The 20,254-nt window shown below is 41.5% G+C and overlaps 1 protein-coding gene and 1 long non-coding RNA gene across 2 annotated transcripts in view; one reads left to right on the top strand and one right to left on the bottom strand.

Moving 5' to 3' along the window:
• LOC108762610 (uncharacterized) overlaps nt 1-18,644 on the bottom strand; it is a 21,109-nt gene extending 2,465 nt beyond the window's left edge. Inside the window, exons 1-2 of the long non-coding RNA XR_001940178.1 lie at nt 18,237-18,644; nt 15,658-15,665 (exon numbers count right to left, since the gene is read on the bottom strand). This is a non-coding gene — a long non-coding RNA (uncharacterized LOC108762610). The remainder of the gene's footprint in view (nt 1-15,657; nt 15,666-18,236) is intronic.
• On the top strand, nt 14,594-16,277 carry Kdsr (3-ketodihydrosphingosine reductase). The gene is made up of 4 exons (XM_018509685.1): nt 14,594-14,801; nt 14,946-15,375; nt 15,537-15,778; nt 16,005-16,277. Exons 1-4 carry the CDS (start codon nt 14,607-14,609, stop codon nt 16,221-16,223), a joined length of 1,086 nt encoding a protein of 361 aa, XP_018365187.1. The 5' UTR covers nt 14,594-14,606; the 3' UTR covers nt 16,224-16,277.
• Nucleotides 18,645-20,254: the final 1,610 nt, after the last annotated feature.

Genomic DNA, 20,254 nt, shown 5'->3' with positions numbered 1-20,254 from the left:
CCCGGCCGTCGTGTTGTCACATCACCACCGTCGGTGCCGTCCTTATCGTCGTTTACGTCGGCGCACTTCGCTTACGCGCCGGCATTGAACGGAAATGAGAGTGCGACATACTCGTTATCCTTTTGCAGCGCGAATATGACGCGCGATCTTTCGAGCGTTCATCGAGATAGTTAAGTGTGCACTTAGGCGGATGGAAATTTTTACTTGCCGATGTTGCCAGACTTCTATAATTCTCGAGAACAGAGGAGAGAGAAAGAGACAGGAAGAGAGAAAGAAAAAAGGAGATTCGCGAAAAACGTCTCTTTTTCGCCCCGGTTTGATATCTCAGCACCCCGAGTAGCAAACTGACGCCATTTGTCGTTATTTTGATGTCGAGATGATGACAAATAACGTCAGTTTGCCACTTGGGGTGCTGGCATATTATTACGCACGAAAAAAGAAACGTTCATGAATTTCCTTTTCTTCTTTTTACATTTTTAATGTCATTTTGACGTCAAAATAACGACAAATACGTCAGTTTGCTACTTGGGGTGGTGGCACATTAAAACGCGCGCAGAAAAGAAACGTTTCATTTTTTTTTCTTACTCTTTTAACGTCATTTTGACATGAAAGTGACGACAAACAATGTCAGCTTGCTACCTGGGACGGCAGGTGCCGTAATCGCGTTGGCGCGCAAAATCGATTTTTCGACAGGTCGCGTTACGGTAGGTTTCGCGAGTCGTACTCTCGTCTAATCTCAGCGGTAACGCTCGGTAACACCGAAGAGGAAAGTACGCGGGAACAAACACTCTCGTTATGCGCTCTTAGCGTGAAGGAGTCGCACTGTGGCGGACACGGAACGTTGCTCGCGCGTCATTTCTCCGCATCACGGTCAGCGCACGTCGCGCCAGCCTGGGGCTCTCTCGCGAAATGGATAATAAAATTAAAATATTCATGACGTGCGCGTCACGTAGATGTTTCGAAACGCACCTGGGCTGGGATCGAAGAGTATCAATCGGAAGATAGTGGCTATCTATTATTTACTCGCGTATCGTTGAAACTCCTTAGCCGCGGAGAACGATCGGGGAACTATCAAGTCCCTCTCAACAAACTCGTTATTTCCAATCGTCAATCACGTTTCGTCCAATCGAATAAAAAGAATCTGTTATTTGCGAGAATACAATGGATTTGAGAGAATACAATGGATGAAGGAATACACGTCTCGTGCCACGTGTGTACATAAAGAAACGTACGCCGTGCAGCATGGACTCGTCTTCCGTCATCTCCTTGGATTGCGTTCCGCGAATTACGACGCCGCGCTTCTCTCAGTTCTGTCGCGAGAGCGGATGAGTAACGGCTAATGATAATATAATAATTATTATCGCTTCTGTAACTGTGCAGCGCGAGCTGAGAGTCGGGAAGCTCATCCTCGACACCCAGAAAGTCACGGAAAGGGCGGCCGGCGCGGCGCGCGGTCGGGTGTGGCCGCAATAATCATTTCACCTCGAGCGAGCAAATCATAGTGCATGGATCGACTTACTTGACGTTTAAAATGCAAAATGGATGACTTAAGTGGCACCCTTCCTGATGCTCTAATCAGTTATGAATTAATTAAAGCATTAACTCGGCGTTTCTTTGTAGCATTCGAGGAATAAAATTTTATGATGTTAAAATCAGGTTCGCGCTAATTGCTATCTCAGCTGCTTGGAGATATGCTAATGAATCTGAGTGACTCGTCGTCGTGGTTCATCGTCCTGCTGCTTACCAGCCAGGTGAATTTTAGACCTCGTATTTTTCGAAGTGGACGCTTCTTTCGCACTTCGAGGAGAGAGTGGCACTGAACAAAGGGATCGGATGAAAACGGTACCCGCAGCTAAATTGTGGACTTCTTGTTGCTTGACGCTCGCGAGATGCACGGATTCACCGCTACGAGAATTCTGATCGGTCTCCCCGCTGCTGCAGATTACTGTGGATAACGCAAGTTGGAGAATCTCTCGAGAACTCGGTCCCAAGGGTCGCGAACTTCACTTTCGTGAATAGATTATAGCTTGTCAGACGAAGAGTTACGTAGAATAATGCGTACGAATAATACATGCGTAAAAGAAACGAAAATGGACTTTTATTTTTTGAAAAAAAGGAATGTATTTTCCGTATGAAAAGGACGGCTTTGCTCAAGTACTTAAAAATTTAACTATAGCTACAGATCTAAAAATAATGTTGCTAGGCTATGAAAATAATTATGTAGTTCAAACTGGTTGCTTGAAGATACACACTTTTTGCAGCATTACTTATCCTTGAGATTCCTATGTAATTATTTTGATGGTTGAACAAAATTATTTTCAGATCTTAGGTAATTTCAATTTTAAAAAAGTTACGATACCAATTTGGATCGATAAGAATAAATCTAATTAAACAAGAAACATCTTATATTCGGTCAAAACGGATCTCAGTGCTTAAATATTTCAGTATGAATACATATCTGATTCTGCAAACCGTACGCTGAAATCTTTTTCGGTTTTGAAACTTGAAACGCAATCACGAACAGAATCATATTAATATCACTTATTAACATTTTATTATATCATTTTAATATCAAAATTTTAATATTACATATTATAACAATTTTTAGATATTTCAGCAAAATCATTCTTTCTGTATGCTTGTGTGTATAATGTTCCTCATCGCTAATATTAATTGAAAAAATACAAAAATATGAACTCTTCAGTTTTAAAATTATAAAACGGTAAATCAATTAACTTCGCGAGATTAAATTAATGTAAAAATACGTGTATCAATTTCTTCGTATCGAATCTGCGCGATCGTGAACCGTCGAGCGATTGGCAAAAAAATAAGGCGCCACGGCCGGTTCGTCCTTGAAAAGTTGACGCAAGCACGCGGTTGCAAGGTGGGCAGAAGTTCACCGGGCGACCGGCACGGGTTGTATTTCTTTCGGTGCGACGATGCAGGCGCGCGAAATCAACAGTAGATGCGTGCACGTATAACGCGCACTCACACACGGACAGACGGCCGTTTCGCGAATGCTGATCCATGTTTGTGAGAAAAAGCGCATATTCATCCATACCGGCCGGTGACTTCACCTGTATACCACATACGTTGGTCGCGTATCGATGCCGCGGCCGATGCGTGTGTAGATTGAGCGTGCAGGTAGAAACGTAGATCGCGGCTATATGAGAGGAAGAAGGACGAATAAATGGAAAGAGAAAAAGTGAGGGAGAAAGGAGGAGGATGAAAGAGAGAGACAGAGAGAGGCAGGAAGAGAGACGGGTAGGTTGAATGAGGAAAGAGGAGAAACAGAGAAGGAGAATGCCTGGAAGGTTGGATCGTTCGCTGCCGGTAGCAACGACCCTGGATGCATCGACTCCTGGGGTTGTTCGGTGGTAAGGGTAGACGGAGAGAATCAGATGACAAGGGACGAAGGGAGACAGGCATAATCGGCGAGAGGGTGTGTTGAGAAGCAAAGCGCGCGCGAGAGAGAGAGAGAGAGAGGGGGGGTGGGAGGGAGGAGGACGAAAAGGGAGCAAATGAGGGAGAGCGGGAATGATAAAGGTGCTGGAAACTGGGGGAGCCACCCTTCGTCTTCTGTCCTTTTCGCTCTTGTAACCGCACTGCGTACGGTATCTCTCCTTCTCCGCCATGCCGGTCGTTTTCCTTTCTCTCTTTCTCCTTCTTCCTCCGCCCTTCCCTCCACACATCCCTTTCAGCTAGACTCCCCTCTTCTACCACGATCTCTCTCCATCTCGCTCACCCTGTCGGCTCTTCGGCTCTTCACGCTATTGATCCCGCAGCATCCACCGCGAAATAACGACGTAGGCCCCTGTTTCTCTTGTTTCCTCCTCTCTCTCTCTCTCTCTCTCTCTTCCTCTCTTCCTTTTTAGGTATCTTTCTTCATCAGTCTATCGGCTTCCTCCTTTTTTCCATTCTCTTTCTCGCTATTTCTGTCTTTTTTTGCCGCTGAAACGTTCCAATATACCCCCGCAGGGATGAAGAAGAAGATGCAGCGTACCTGCGACCGAATCCCCGTCGCGATTTTCCCTCAAGAAGAGGAATTTGTCTGTGCGCATATTTTTCCGCATAGCGCTTGGGAAATGTCTGGATGAAGGGCGCTCTGATGTAGACCGATCATCTTCGGATTTGTCGAGGACGGGAAAATAAAATTTCGCGTGCGCGCGATTAATGCTTTGATAGAAAATTTTGTTGGCCGTTTGATCTTCCTAATTCGATTAAAAGGTTTTAAACCAAGAAACGGTGTATTTCCTTGAAAGAAAATTGAGAAATTCGTCTATTTCAAGAAAGTTGGCATTTTCCGTGAATTTTCTACGACAAAATTACTCTATAATTCACGATGGAATTCATAACGAGGGATGTGCTAGAAGTGAAATATAAATCTGATATCTAGATCATAAAAAATTCGACATATATACCAATTAAGTCATTCAAATCTCCCTCTTCTCTCAACAAATGAGATTATTAAAATCGACAGTTATCAAAGAATAAATCTTATTATTATTGTAAATACCGATGTCTCGGCATTATATTTTTAAGTCGAAAAATTATTTAAAAAATACATCAAATTTTTAAAAAAATTTAACAATATTATGAATCGTTTGTATTTAATGGATATTTACATTTGATATCAACTAGTTACAACGGTATGAAATGACGATTTCTCGCGATCGCTTCATACAAATGCTTGGTTCCTAATTGGCGGTCCAGAATCCGCAGATATCACGACGGGTCCATGACATGAGGTCTTTTTTATGGAATTTATTATCTTCTCATCACCCCACGGCGCTGAGGAAGCCGACAATATTTCTCGCCGATCTTCCTCGTGTCGACGATAATCGGCGGTAATTCCTTTCCGGCGGTGCTGCGTTTTACTTCTCTCTTTTCCACGACCTTCTCCAACCCCGGTTCCAGCTGATGGTTCCGCGAAGACGGATGGCAGAGCGTATTTCTCGTACGAAGCGGTTCCCGTCAGTGAAAGACGAATGCGAGAGGCGACGTTTCGTTTCCCGAAGCGCGAAACGCCGTTTAAGAGAAAAGAAATTACTTTCCGGAACGAATGCCCGGCGTACGTACGCGCGCGAGGATTTTTGGAGGACCAGGTGGTGTGGTGATTCGGGCGAGAAGAAGGGTGGGAATAGGAACGGCAGGGTAAGAAGAGGTAGAGACTTGGCCGGTCGAGTCGAATTATTCTCATGATGGGTACGGCTATTCTCGATTCGCCCGTTAATAAATTAGCATAACAGGGAATCGGCCCGACTCGACTCGATTCCTCGAGTCAACCCCTTCGGAAAACCTCCCGCTAAGAGCGACTCGAGTGGCCGCGGAGAATAGGCGTCCAGACGGAAGTCGACTTCCGACGTTGAATGTCGCGTAGTTTGCGATGAAGATTGGATTCTGCGAGATATTGACTTAGTATTAGCTTAGATCTTGAAGGGTGTATCGAATTGCCCAGTTAATTATCAGCTTGTTCAAAGAGCTTGTTTGCTATATCTGTTAATAAACGATCTAAAATTTGTTTTAATCATCGTACTTAATCTGCTGCGTCTTCCTTTCGACTGAATGTAAACGGGAGAGAAATGTTTCCATAATTTAAGAAAATTATGAATTAAATTATGAATTTTCTAAAAGTTAAGGAAGTTATTTAAGTATTATTACCATTTCTACGTCATGTCACTTTCGCGATTCTTTATGTAACTTATTACTCCCATTACATTCCTTCCATTATACTTCGCGACGGGATTTTCAAGGGATTCGTTCTTTAATGATTTATATAATGATTTAATGATTGTCTCGGGAGAACAATTCCCACAAGTTGTAATTCTCATTCAACGAATGTGAATCCGATGGCGTTTATTCGACGGGAAACGTTGGCTTTGCAATGCATTATTCTTTTCTTTTCGCGCTCGTAAATACATCGTGTAGACAGGCTCCGCTCCTTTTTAAATCGTAACACGACGTCACGCGGTTTTACTTTCGAGCGAGTTTTTTGACCGACAAAAACCAACCCCTCTTCGGGGTCGAGAAGGGATTTGTTCTCTTAGAGTAGCGGCCCGAGGGGTTGAATAACTTTGACTGCGGAGTTACGGCACGACAGCGCTACATGCACATCCGCGATGCTCAAATCCCTTGATCCGTAAATACAGATATTCTTTTATATTGTTGTTGTAACAAATAATTTTCCATAATAAATAGTGCTTAAATTAGTACGAAAACATACACAGAAAGAACGGTTTGCTCAAGTATCTAAAATTTGAGCTAGCTATACAATCTGAAGTTAATTATGTTGGACTATTAAAATATTAATTCTATAGAACACATTCAAATTGGAATGTGAACATTTTTTGTAGTATTCCTCATCATGAGATTCTTATAAAATTATTCGATATCTAACAGAATTATTTTTAGGTTTATATCTGTCTGTATCGCTTTATCTGTAAAAGCTCATATAATTGGATTTAATACAAAATTTTTACTCGTGTAAAACAGTAAATATTAATATTGATTTAATTGATGGTTTTAATAAGAGAGAGAGAGAGAGAGAGCAAGATATATACATTGATTACATGTATCTATTAATACACGACAAATTTAATTTGGCCATAAAATATTTTCCGTTGAAAAAATATTTAAAAGTATTGTGCTCATTCACGAATATTGTACTGTGATATGATTGCGTTACAGTTGTAACGAGTGATCGAGCGTGAATGTACTCTTATTATACTTGGCGCGAATTGCAAATGTCCTCCAATCTCATGAGTGGCAACGCCGGTAGAGATTCTCTTGTCGGAATCCCGGTTGCTCGCACAAGACATTTCGCGATGCGTAAACGGTGGTCCAGGTGATTTGTGAGAGGTGGATAATGGGTATCCCGGGCTCTGGTGGTGGTGCTGCTGCTGCTGCTGTTGCTGCTGCACCCTCATCGGCAATGCCGGGGTGGTGGTCGCGGCGGCAGCGGCGACGGAAAGATAGAGAGAACGACAAAGCGGAGAGACGAGGATGACGAGAGAGAGAGGGCGGTGAACGCTCGCCGGCGGGGATGGCGGACGTCGAGGGTAGATCATCGCAGGGCTGGTTACAGGGACCGGCGGCGGCGGTGTCGGCGGCGGGCTTCTACGGTATAACCAGGGGTGTACCCACCACGGTGCACCGAGGGGTGGTTTCCTCTCTGCTCGCTCGGGTCAGTGCCCTCCCGTAACATTGAACCGCCCCGCGGTGCAGTCAGGGCCGAGCGAAGGGCGCGTGCGTCGCCATACAACCCCCTCTGACATCCCGGCGCTCACCAACGTCCCGGCCAGCCGACAACCCTCCTCTCTCTCTCTCTCTCTCCCTTGCACCCACCCTTGTCGTGGTGCGGCATGGTGTACGCCCCTGTCGGCGTCTCGATGCTTTAATTTTTTTCCACCCCTTCTTGCGTTCATCCGCCGCCGGTTTCCGCTTTAGACCTCGTCTGCCGCCAAAACATTGTCTACCCCTTCCTTCCCTTCGATCGGTAAGCACGATTATCCTTAAAATTGAGTCGCGGGACACCACGGCGTGTCCGCTATTCCGGAGTCGTTCCATCCAACTCAGCGAGACGCGAGAGACGCTATGCCCGGACGTTGCACCTTGTTCCATGAAGGATAATGCATCCACTTGCGTGGGAGGGGAGAGTGGAGGGGGTCAACAAGAGATTACTCTCTCCCTTCTTTTCTATCTCTGTTTCTAACAACCGTAGAGATAAAAATAAAATCTTTATAATGATTTTTCGATTAATAAAAATAATTGATGAATATATTAAATACTTTTAATTTATATCAAATTTCAATTGTAATGATTTTTTTCCCGACAAATCAGGTGAAGTTTACAGATAGAGAATATGGTAATGTAGGTCTCCTAGGCTTTAGGTCTGCGAGTAAAGTCTATATATAATATTTTATAGCTCTACGGAAGCCTCCAGCCGTTGTAGCTAGCTGAAATTAAAGTTATGGCTGTAACGTTAGGTATTCTAATTAAATGATGGTCTGAGCTTTTTTTGACGAACGCGATGTGGGTGGCGAGTTTGAAACTTCGGTAAAAGCTTCGGTCGACGTTCCTGTGGGAAATCGCGTTCTCATCGCCATCCGACGAGTCGAATTCGAGATTTTGAGACTTTCGAAGTGCAACGAACTCAGGCCCGATCACTTCGGGCGCCGGACGCGAAGTAGAAAAAGAGATGACATTTTTCGACGAGCTCTGTCGATGCAAACTGAATTGCAAGTAGACACGCCAGCATAGAACGTCCATTAATTTCGATCGCAGCGTGATTTAATCGGATTTAAATAGGTAATGACGTATAGACTGATGTCTCGAATTAGGAGATATTTTATACTTGTCACGGAAGAATAAAAAATTCAGACCATGCAATTATAGGACAAATCAGTTCATATTGTTCGTCTGTCTGTCGTTTGTTTCTTTATTTTTTTTTTCTTTACAGAGACAATCGATACAGTATCGACCTTAAAAGCGGCACGGCAAATTGCACGCTAATTGGCTAATGTACACATGACCGGCGGTGGCGCGGCGGAGACCGCAAAAATTAAATGAGATTGTTGTCGCGGGGAAAGTTTAATTGGAAACTGTGCCATCCCCGCACGCGAGTCATTTCACAGCGGTTGTCGGTGCATCGAAATCATCTCATATAAACAGAGCGTCTGTCGGCTGCGCGGTACACTTGGGACCGTGGTTTGGCTCGAAAAGTTTGAAACTTCATTAGAATCAGGCGTTGTTCTCACAACGCCGTGGATCCACCGTCGTGCGAGGGCAGCGAGTGGGAGGAAGCAAAGAGAGAAAGAGTGAGAGAGGAGGGAGAGAGAGAGAGAGGAGGAGGGAGAGGGCGAGAGAGACTTGTGCAACCCCGACGACGACGGTGCGCTGAACTCTCCCTCGATTGTACCGTTGACGTATCTTGAAGTGGAAAAAGGGGACGCACCGCACGGGGAATACACGAGGGGCGTGAAATGGCCTCATTTCGCAGCCCGGAGAGCCACCGATGTAGCATATATCGCTTCTTCTCGCTCGCGAGTGTTAGATACGCGCGCCCCAAGCGAAGTGTATTTACAGTCGGCAACTTTTGCCAGTGACGCTCTCCGACAACGTGGAGAGCCTCCCATGCAGTATGATACAGTCAGCGATCAATTAACCGTCCTGTGTTTCTCATTTCGTTCAAATACATCCCGCAATACTTGTATTCTGTCCTTTAAGGGAGTTATTTTTATTACGCCTGAATATTTACACCGAAATGTCATGAAACAGTTATTTTTCAAGTCCTACATATTATCTGCGTTAATCTAGAAATTTTTCGAAATTGTTACATCGAGCAACATTTTTGTGATGAGATGAGAGATAATAGCGTATAATTGATTCAATTAAACCCATCCGTTTTAGTCTTATAAAATATAGATGCATCAGAGTATATTTTCCTTACCTATATAGATAATTAAAGCTTATACTTACAATCGATTCAAACAATCTAGATTTGGACAATAATCATTTAATTTTATATCTGCGACCTCAAAAGAACTTTACTGCAAAATCGACGATCATACTGAGATTATCCGTTTTATGGAATTTTATTTAAATCGATATGTGAAATGAGGTGAGTGTTTCAGAAAAATGACTCTCGCGCGACGGACGCTCTAGAGGTGTGTAGGGCACTACTGCAGAGAAAGCTGAGGACTGGAATAGTACTCCATAAAGCATTCATGTGCATTCGAGTCCTAGAATAGACAGCATGCCATCAACGGACATTCGAATTCTTCGTTGTAACACGATTTATGTACGGCATTGTCGTTGGCGTAGTTCGCAGTCTCATCTTTCTCAGTCTCGCCGCGAATTTACTTTTCGGCCATAAGTAATTGCGTCTCCCTTCCTCGTTAACATGTCGGATCATCGGTATCCTATTTGACGAGAGATCGGAAAACGTCTCTTCGGTCGCGTAGAACGTTCTGGACAGAACGTGTGCGGAAACGAAATCGCATTCTCTCCAATCTCCTGGATCCCGAATATCCTATAAACAAATCGGATTTCGGCTTTCGAGCTTTTCCGATGATGGTCGGGATATGAATAAAAGAGAGCACTCGCGCTTTTACTTTGAACATCGGTAAATACGCGACGCGTATATACGTTCTCCATATATACGTAACAAATCTTTTTGCACCGTCCGTCTAGCTAGCGCTCGCGAGCGCGATAACGCGCGCAAGAACCGGCTACCCGGTGACTTTCGTCGGCTTGGCCGATACGTGCCACACAGATCATAGTTTTTCATCTCATCTCCCCGGCCGAAACTTTACCCGCGACGTATATTACGTACTTCGCGCGAGTACGAAATGCATATCCGCTCCCTCGTCGTCCATTTTCGATTCCGCGCGCCGGGACTCGCCCCGTATTTTTCCTAAGATCACGACGGCGCGGTTTCGCGGAAAATCCGCGAGTGCGACGAGAGGATAGCCGGCAGCCGCGTTTTCTCGCGTGCATAGGGAGTGTCGGCGGTGGCGGAGACAGCGGTGGTGGCGGCGGCGGCGGCGGCCCGCGCAAACGGGGGTGGATGGGACGTCGAGGGGGTTTGCTAACACACCGTGCAACGAATGGAGATCGATTCTGAGTCTGGGTCAGGCGAGGGCGTTCACCCCCCGGTGCAGCCCGGGAGACACGGAATCCAGGATCGTAGCTAGGCTATCGCGCCAGGCGGGGTACTGGCCGGGAGTCAGGGGCCTGGGGGCTGCGAGGGAGGAGGGTGCACCGGCTCGGGACACTCCCTTCTGTTGGGTGCAATGTACGCTCGCTCTCCTCTATGTCCAAAATCGCGGCTCCGGACTGCCGCTGCTCTCGCAGCCCCGCGACGAGTCTCGACTGGTCGCGCGGTGACGCTCTCGCCGTAACCCCCGTCGACTCTTCCGAGTGATTTAACGTGGGTACCTCCTCCAAAAGAGAATTCGGGCCCGATCGAGACTTCCGCACTCGGATGATCATATATCTTTCGTTTATCTGAGACCACCTTCCGTTCAAATTACGTTTCCTCCGGTTAGTGGCGGAGTAAAAGTTTGAATTTCGTTGTCGATTTAATAGATACGATCTGGCGATGGATTGACGGATTGTAATAGATTTTATAACAACAGATTATATAACGATATATGATATGCTTCTTTATGAAACATGATACATGATAATAGATATGATCTCCATCATTATCATGCTGGTCAAATTGCTGGATGTAATAACATTATCAGTGATATATCGTGTGATTTGTGTCTTGTTTAGTAAATCTATAGTTCCTTGCTTGTTACGTAAAGACACGCTATGGTCTGAGAAATTAATTAATTTTTTGCTACTATAACTATTCGGAATAACTGTAACGATATTTCGCGATGTCGTTTAACTTATCTGACTCGATATTCCTTCTTCGATCACAACGCAGTGAGTTACGCGAGTAACCAGTCAAATTTTGTTTATCTGAAGAATCTAAATACCGCGGTGCGTAAACGTATCCTTCGTATCTTCCGCTTTAACCTGGCTACCAGGAGCGAGTCCCAGGACGAGGTGAACGATCGACAGGGTGGTGGTACGTGACCTTTTGCGCGAAGGATAACGGCAGGGACGGGGTGGGGGACGTGGCGGTTTGCACTATGGTAACACGGGGGTGAATGCACGTACTCCAGGGGGCTTATCCTGCAACTTTTCGACGCATGCGTTTCGTATTCCGGAAATTTTCGCAATGCGTGACGTCACTGGTGTCGCGTCGGATTGCGTGCTCTCTCTCTCTCTCTCTCTCTCTCTCTCTCTCTCTCTCTTTAATTTTGCAAAACTGTTTTAATGTAATACATAGTATAATATTATTATAGCAATATAATATTGTATCTTGTTACGTATATATTTTAATATAAAATATACTATGTTAACTTGACTTTATATTATATTATGTTATGCGATTGTGAGAATATATTTGTTTTGTATAATATTGTTTCTACATAAATTGAAATTAATATATATTCTAGATTTGTTTTTCATAGCTGAAATCTAATGTATACTTTTTGTACTTGCTTGAAGTGAAATAGATATTTCAAATTTGAGCTTTTTTGCAAAAACAGAAGAAAAGTTTGAATGCATTTCAGTGTATAAAAAAGAAATTTTTTGTTATTTAATTTCTGGGCTGAGATTTAATAACGCATCTCTAATAACGCATAATAAATAATGCTCTCTCTCTCTCCTCTTCCCCTTCTCTCTCTCTCTCTCTCTCTCTCTCTCTCTCTCTCTCTCTGTTTTCAATAAAAAGCATATTTCGTGGATAATCACGATGCATTAAAATAGCAATTACACTACGTTCATCGTTGTAATATGATCGTTGAGTATGAATCTTGCAGCGAGTTATTATACGTTAACCATAATAGATTATGAACCGAAATCGTTGAGGTCGCGTCGCGGTTTTAGTGGCGTAATGGATTCTGGCTGCATTGATGACTGAGCGCTTGTGGATGCATGCAATCACACATGTACGCATTAATCCACACATGTTACACGTAGAATTGCTTCTATTTTCGCGAGGCAGCTTTCTTGTTGATTTTACAGAAATACGATGCTCTCATGATTAAATCCATACATTTTGTTCTAATTCCCAAAGTCTCGAATGTAGATCTTGGTAGAACGCTGTTTTACCGCCATTAGAACGTCTTCGGGTACCGGCAAACGGAGAAGCAAGTGTAGACACCCTTAGCGAGGGGAGGTTCCGAGAGGTCGTCCCTTGGCGCCTATTCGTATGCAACCAGAATAGCACCGCGTAGGATCGATGCGTGTAATATGTATTGGGTTCTCGGCCTCGTGTTCCTTTGTTTTTATGCTTTGTGTAAATATCGCATAAGAGAAATAAAGTAGTGCTTTGTTGAGAAAAATAAAATCCTCCATAATTTTCTCGGTGAATCGATTTTCCTAAGCAATTTCTGAGGAAATTTAGCCTGTGAATCGAGAAACGGTCGGTAATGCAGTCGGTCGTGGTATTCGATATCCACAGCGGTAAATTCAGTAAAAAATCTAATCTCAAGTTTACGTTTTTATTTCATTATAATGAAATATACAAATAGTGAAAAAATGTTATCTAGCTGACTTCGAAGTATTTTAATTATCCGTTAATGAGCGAGAGAAAGAGACATAAAATCTTTGATGTCAAATATAGGTCGAAGCAAATGAATCCTGGTGAAAATAAAAGTTGGACTGTAAGTTGAAATCGTAAGGAGACAGTAACAGAAGCGTAAACGAAGAAGCTTCTGGATGCGAAAATTGAGACAAAGGTTTACGCTTCTTTTATGTTTTGCTGTCATGTTACCGTAGAACTGTTTCTATTTTCATAAAAGAAACGTAACGTCAAGTAAACGCGTCTTTTACGTTTCGTTGTCTTAATTTTTGTCTCTTAGAAGCTTCGTGTAAGTTTCTATTAGGTACTCTTTCCTTTCTTGTATTTGATTTATACTCCAATTTTTATTTTCGTCAGGTGAGGAGTCGATTGCGATAAAATATAACAATTTTGCTAAAGAATTCATAAAATATATTATTCAATTCAGTGAAATTTTTAATCGTAGTTAAATTGCCGCTGGTGTGTGAGAGAAGATGAGACACCGCGACAAAATGTTATCGCAGATGACACTCTAGCATGACGTGAAAAATTCACTGCGCGTTAATGTTCTCTCAGCAATATTGTGACTAAAATAAGAAACAATATTTCAAAATAACAGGTAATAAAAATGAGTTTTATTATTCAAGAGGCCAATTTTGGATAAATTTAATTTCACTTAACTACACTTATTTTATATTCCAAAATCGCAATTTTATTATTGGCAATGTTAATCGATAAAATTTACATGTCTATAATAAAAACTGTAAATTGAACAAACAATTAATGTATTATAAAGTGAAAAGATTTAATCGATAAATTACATGTATTATGTTGTGTAAATAGAACAGAATAATAATACTAACATAAAAGTATGGAAACAAATTATATAATTATCTTATAAGAATATATGTATATCTTATTTTTAAATTATTATTAAATATAAAAAAAAATAGAAAATATTTTCTTATTTCTGGTAATTTATATGTTAATTCTGTTTTTACCTTTCACAATTTTTATTGAAATTACTTAAAATATTTAAACATATATTAAAATGATGAAACAATGACTGGATAAATTAAACCATTTATTATTTGCTTATCTTCGATGTAGGAGAAAAATTAAGAGTGTCATTGTGCTTTAATTACCTTCAGTGTGTCCCCGAGGGCACAATTCCCATCTAGTAATTAATAGTCATAAAAACTTACCTAGAGGATCAATAGTTTTTAATTAATATTCAGTGATCGCATGTACATATATATGCGTAGTATTTTTATGCTTGATAAGATGGATAATGGAAATAGAGTACTGATTTGACGACTGCAGATGGCGTGAATTTATTCACCGTAGGTATATGAGAGAGAAGCGAGTCATAGCCGTCAGAGTAAGAGGCTTTGTATCAAAGGTTCTTACTTTTCGTTAATGTCGTGTTATTCACTTTTTCAGAGCCTAGAATCAGTTGGAACGCTCTCACGTGTCTTGCAAGATGGAGTTCTCGCGCGATTATCTTAGTTCTGATTTCCTTCATGATCTTCTTCATAAACACAACTTGATGATATTTAGCTTGTATGTTATTATAGGGTTTATTCTTCTGTCAATTGTTATATTCTGCACTCTGTTTGTGTACGAACATTTCTTTTGGGAAAAAAAAATAAAAGACGTCAGGAAGAAGCACGTTGTCGTAAGTGTAATTTAATTTCGAAAAAACATTTTGTTGAAATATAATGATGCAGAATGCGAAATTATATCGAATTGAATATTAAATCTCTCTTAAGTCTCTTGATCTAGTATTTATCTTGTAAATGTAAAATATTGTTTTGCGTAGGTGACCGGTGGCTCCAGCGGTATTGGAAAATGTATGGCGATTCTCGCTGCAAAGAAAGGAGCAAACGTCACGATAATTGCGAGAAATGTGGAGAATTTGGAGAAGGCTAAACATGAAATACTGCAAGCGTGTGAGAACAAAGATACACAAAGGGTAGAGTATCTTCCTTTAGACATTGGAGCAGATTATGAAACCGTCGAGAAAGCACTGGCCGATCTGGAGAATGATATGGGACCTATTTACATGCTTGTAAATTGTGCTGGTCTTGCAATCGCAGGCAAAATAGAAGACACCACCCCAAAGTCTCTGGATATAATGATGCGCACGAATTTCTTAGGTACATATTACTGCATTAAAGCTGTCACGCCAAGAATGAAAGCTTCCAAAGAAGGAGTGATTGTACTTGTGTCATCTCAAGGTGGTCTCCTAGGTATTTGCATAATAAGTTATCTGTACCAATATTTGTTAATTATAGCTTTATACATAAACATTATATAAAACATTTTATATATCATTTATATAACATTTATATAACATTTATATAAAATATTTTACATAATATTATATAAAACAAAAAAATGTATTGCATAGGTATCTTTGGATATACCGCTTACTGCAGCACAAAATTCGCACTTCGTGGCTTGGCAGAGAGTTTAGCAATGGAATTACAGCCGTATAACATTTCTGTCACTTTGTGTTTACCACCGGATACAGACACACCTGGTTATGCCACCGAAGAGCTGTCGAAACCGATAGAAACAAAAGCCATATCACAAATGGCAAATTTAGTGCAGCCCGAGGTCGTTGCAGAGAAGGCTTTCGAGGATGCGCTGGTTAGTGCATGAAAAATAATTCAAAATCGTTTATAAATAATTAGGAAACGTTTATCGTTATATCATCGTTATATATGAAGGATAAATAGACTATTGCAGTAATATCTTACGTTGGCTTTTATGCTCCTTGAATAATGATTTTGACTTGGTCGGAAAGCCGATATTATATAGAATTTAATTAAAAATTGTTTTCCCATGGCTTATTTTATTCAATGATATGTTTCAGGCAAGAAATTTCTTCTCTGCTGTTGGTTTCGAAGGTTTCATTATGACGACGTTGTGTGCGGGAATGTCACCGGTCAAATTGTTTCGCCAGCTGTTTGTACAAGTTCTGCTGATGGGTCCGTTGAGACTTATCGGTATAGTTTACCTCTTCATCTTCCAAAGAATCATTGCACAATGCAAGCAATATACGAATTCTGAAAACATAAAAAAGGTTAAGTGAGAAAAAAGGTTCCTTATAATATTCTGTGATCTATAATTTAAAAAGAAAGATTTCTTATAATATCCTGTGAATTAAAAGATCGATGAGATATTGCTTCCATTCTAAGTTATAGAGCTTATTTAATATGGATTTAATAAATTTTCTTGTTCCATACGTTTGTGTAAAATCGCAAGACTATGTCATGATTTATACTTTCTTTTACTTTTTTAAATAAACAGTAATGATGTTCGTGGGTAATTGATGTGTTATACGATACATATGTGTGTATAATACAATGATGAATACAAGTTGTGTGAAAGGAGATAAATATATATGTAAGACAGATTATTTTACAATGCAGAGAGAGATATATATATATACGTAATGCGATGTACAAAGGAGCGAAAGAAATAAAACACGTTCTTAACGGTTTGGCTTACTTTTATTAGGTATTCCGTAAGTTCATAGTATAATGTTTTTTTTTCTTTTATTAAGCTTTTATGGTTCTTACACACATAGAACGGGACTGCTCTTCGTCCCGTTTCTCGCCACAATAGGTTAAAAACGGAAACGCTGAAACTGGTATGTAAAGAGTACTCTCGTGGACGGGGCTCCGTTCGACGTCGATCGCGTCCGCCCATTTCTGTCTGCCCCGCTGGTAAAAGAATTGAGCTTGTGCTCGAATGCGAATAACGAATAAATTTCTCCCCACACGTCCGTCTAAAATCCAATAAATAGTATCGTGCAGCCGCGATCGGGCGCCGAAAGGGCGTGGTCGCGTCCAGCTTTCGAAAAACGAGACTAAACTTATACGTATAGAAACGGCGGTCAACGAAGATTTGTCTCCCGAAATTACGAGTCCGGTAATGATGGGTTTAACATTGATTTATTATCACGCTTTCACTCCCTCTCTCTTTTTCACATTCTCTCACCCTCTCACGCGCATATTTTAAACTTTCGCACCGCACATCTTCCCACATTCGCACTAATATCTTTCGCTTTCCTCGGCATCATCTCGTAGATTCGTTAAGGTCCATTTTCCTCTCGTTAACCCTAAAGCGCTTTAGGTGTATACAGACGCGAATCCATGAGACGAGGCTTGCCTCGAGGAATATTTCCAGAGTGTCTTGCTGTTTTTATTTTTCTTTTAACTTATGCTTATTTTTTAAATCGATCGTCCGCTTATCCGCGCGCTCGACAAATTTCACATTTCCTTCCTCCTTCCTTGCGGCTTTTTTTTGCCAGCCGTAAATCACCTTCGTCGAACGTTCGAATCGGCAGACGTGTTGCGTTAGTGATTAATTAGACCCCTTACTATAGTGTGATCTGTCGCGTGTCGTCAACGAAACGCCCGTAACGTAGGATCTCGCTTTCAACATTAATAGGACGTTGTCGGACTCGGTCGCTCGCGATGGACTTATCGAACCTCCTTGATTTACGATGTCGATCGCACGCATCTGTCCGACAATATAAATAATTACCCGGGTGTGTATCTCGCTAAAGAGATCGAACGTAATGATCTGTTTCTCGATAATATAATTCGCGACGATTCGTCGATCCTCTCGAGTCGTTCGGGAGCTTTATAACGCTCGCGTGCAACAATCGCGTGATTGCACGGTGCATTTCTCGCGAATGTCATCGGTGATCCGCGTACGTTAACGAGGTATACGCCGTCCCGAGGATGCCGATCGACGACAAATGGCTTTTCCAATTCGTTCTTCTAACCCTCCACAATCGAGAAAAAAAGGTAACGTGCGGACGATCATTATCAGGGTATCGTCGAGATAGGAAATTTGTTACATACGTGACGGGTCGTTTTGCTATCTCAATATAGAATAAGGATGGTGGAGGGTTAAAATTACAACAGTCATATACATTTTCCGCGCGTATTTTACAATCTTTCATTTTACAATCTTCGACATCTAGTTTCTTGTCTAAAAAGTTCTCCGATAACATTCTGCTTGCTGCTCGTCTCGAAATCCTTTTACGGTGACCTGTCCTCAATCTCTCTCATTCTTTTTCTCTCTCTTTCACACACACATACAGAGCTGCGTAATCGATTTCCGGAATGTTCTCCCGTTTTCACAAAGAATTTTTCGAGACCGTTCGACGGCGCGGCAACGCGGATGGATCACGTCGGAATTGGAATCTCCGATTCGATAGAGATCTATTTCTGGGTCACCGCGTCCAACTCATCTTTCATCCTTCCGACGACGACGACGACGACGACGGCATCGGTGTCGTATCGCTCGTACCTCTTAGATATAGCCTATTATCTCGGAAAGAACACCTAACTTGTGTTATCTACGCGTAAGAGCACATCGTACTGTCAGGACGGTCACAAGCATCACTCTCGAAATAAGGTGTCCATCTAGAGGGTTGCCGAATCCAAAAGTTTAAATTACTGGATATTTCTTCTTTAGAATCGAAATCTAAACGAACAAAAATAAATTAAATATAAAATTTAATAAAAAACTACTTACAATATTGTTTTCTGAACTATTTTAAAAATAAAGTTTGATTGAATAAGATAATAAATTATTATATTTAATATAAATTATTATTGAACACAAAATTAAACTGTGTTTTGCATATATCACATTTAACATTCGTTATAAATATTTTATATTAAAAAACATTTAACGTATTTAACAAGTTGAAATAAAAAACGTTTAATATTTGTTATAATAAAAATATCTAAGCAAAAAGGAATAAAATCTGCGATATAATTCTGGTATTGACGCTTAAAATCGTCGCTAAAAACCGCCCGATCTGGTTATAAATCTTGCATGATATAAATTGATTTTATTAATAGGATATATTTCAATAATTACGTTCGGTTTGACTTGTCAACCGACCATCGAACAAGAATCTCTTAAAATCCTGATAGCCCAGGTGAAAACCGTTAACAATCTTCTAACGTCTACACCTCGGGATTCGTAATCGCTCTCGGGAATCGGCACGCGTTCTTACGTTCGGCGCGGATCGCTCATTATATTAATCAAACAGTTTCTTAAAAACTCCCGCATCGCGATTAGTAATCATATCGTTCTCGCGCTCTACTTCACGGGTTTGCTTTATGAAACGTGAAGCAGTGACACGCAAGAAATTGATTTAGTCGAGCATGCGAAATATGCGAGGAAGAAATGTGTACGATCGCATTGACGATCTGGGAGTTTTAATTAACTTAACAATTGAAGAATTTACGAGAGGGTATTTTTAGGAAATTTCATTCGCTCCCTCGATGTGTGTGTGTTTCGCGAAAAAGAAAAACCTAGGAACAAATACAGTAAGTCCGCGATCGGCAACGTCGAACGGAAACGGAAAATGAAGTGACGCGACATTTAAGGACTACAAGATAGATTTTGGTACAAAAATTTAATGCTGTTCTACGACGTTATAATTAGATCATAAGACGACGTTTCTTGACTGAGTTTTTCGCCGTCTCTCTCTCTCTCTCTCTCCCCCCCCCTCTCTCTCCTGCTATCTTCTCTTTAAATTACTTCTTCCTCGCTTTGAAGCAAAAGGGCGACGGGGACGAACGCAGTGGTTCCTTCTTCCACCCCGCGAGGGGGAGGCCCGCGTTGAAGAAGAGAGAAAAGGGTAATAAAGTTTAACCGCGGCCTCACAGAGGACTGTTTTCAGTCCTTTTCTTCGTTACCTTAGAAGCGGCCCCGCGAGGCGCGGGAAGAAGGAAAAGGCGGAGACGATATAAAGAAGGTAACTACGTCCCCGATCGACCCTTTTTTTTAATCTTAAAATGTGTCATTCGACCAACGTCTCAGTACGCGTCAGTCCAACGAACTTTTCTCTGTATATCATTGTGTATGTATGTGTGTGTGTGTTTGTCTGTATGTCATATGTCGTGTGTGGTTTTTTTTTAATCTTAAAATGTGTCATTCGACCAACGTCTCAGTACGCGTCAGTCCAACGAACTTCTCTCTGTATATCATTGTGTATGTATGTGTGTGTGTGTTTGTATGTCATATGTCGTGTGTGGCTTATATTTTCTCTCTCTCTCTCTCTCTCTCATTCCCTTTCGCGCCGTTCTC

This window comes from Trachymyrmex cornetzi, unplaced genomic scaffold, assembly GCF_001594075.2.
Source record: "Trachymyrmex cornetzi isolate Tcor2-1 unplaced genomic scaffold, Tcor1.1 scaffold309, whole genome shotgun sequence".
Lineage (NCBI taxonomy): Eukaryota > Metazoa > Arthropoda > Insecta > Hymenoptera > Formicidae > Trachymyrmex > Trachymyrmex cornetzi.
Note: the sequence above shows the minus strand (reverse complement) of the source record. Positions and strands in the feature narration are given on the sequence as shown.

What these genes read in the sequence shown, in the direction of transcription:
- Kdsr (XM_018509685.1), top strand. Translation starts at nt 14,607, where the DNA reads ATGGAGTTCTCGCGCGATTATCTTAGTTCTGATTTCCTTCATGATCTT. An exon ending in ATCTCAAGGTGGTCTCCTAG is followed by an intron (nt 15,376 to 15,536) that starts GTATTTGCATAA and finishes TGTATTGCATAG; the next exon opens with GTATCTTTGGATATACCGCT. An exon ending in AGGCTTTCGAGGATGCGCTG is followed by an intron (nt 15,779 to 16,004) that starts GTTAGTGCATGA and finishes GATATGTTTCAG; the next exon opens with GCAAGAAATTTCTTCTCTGC.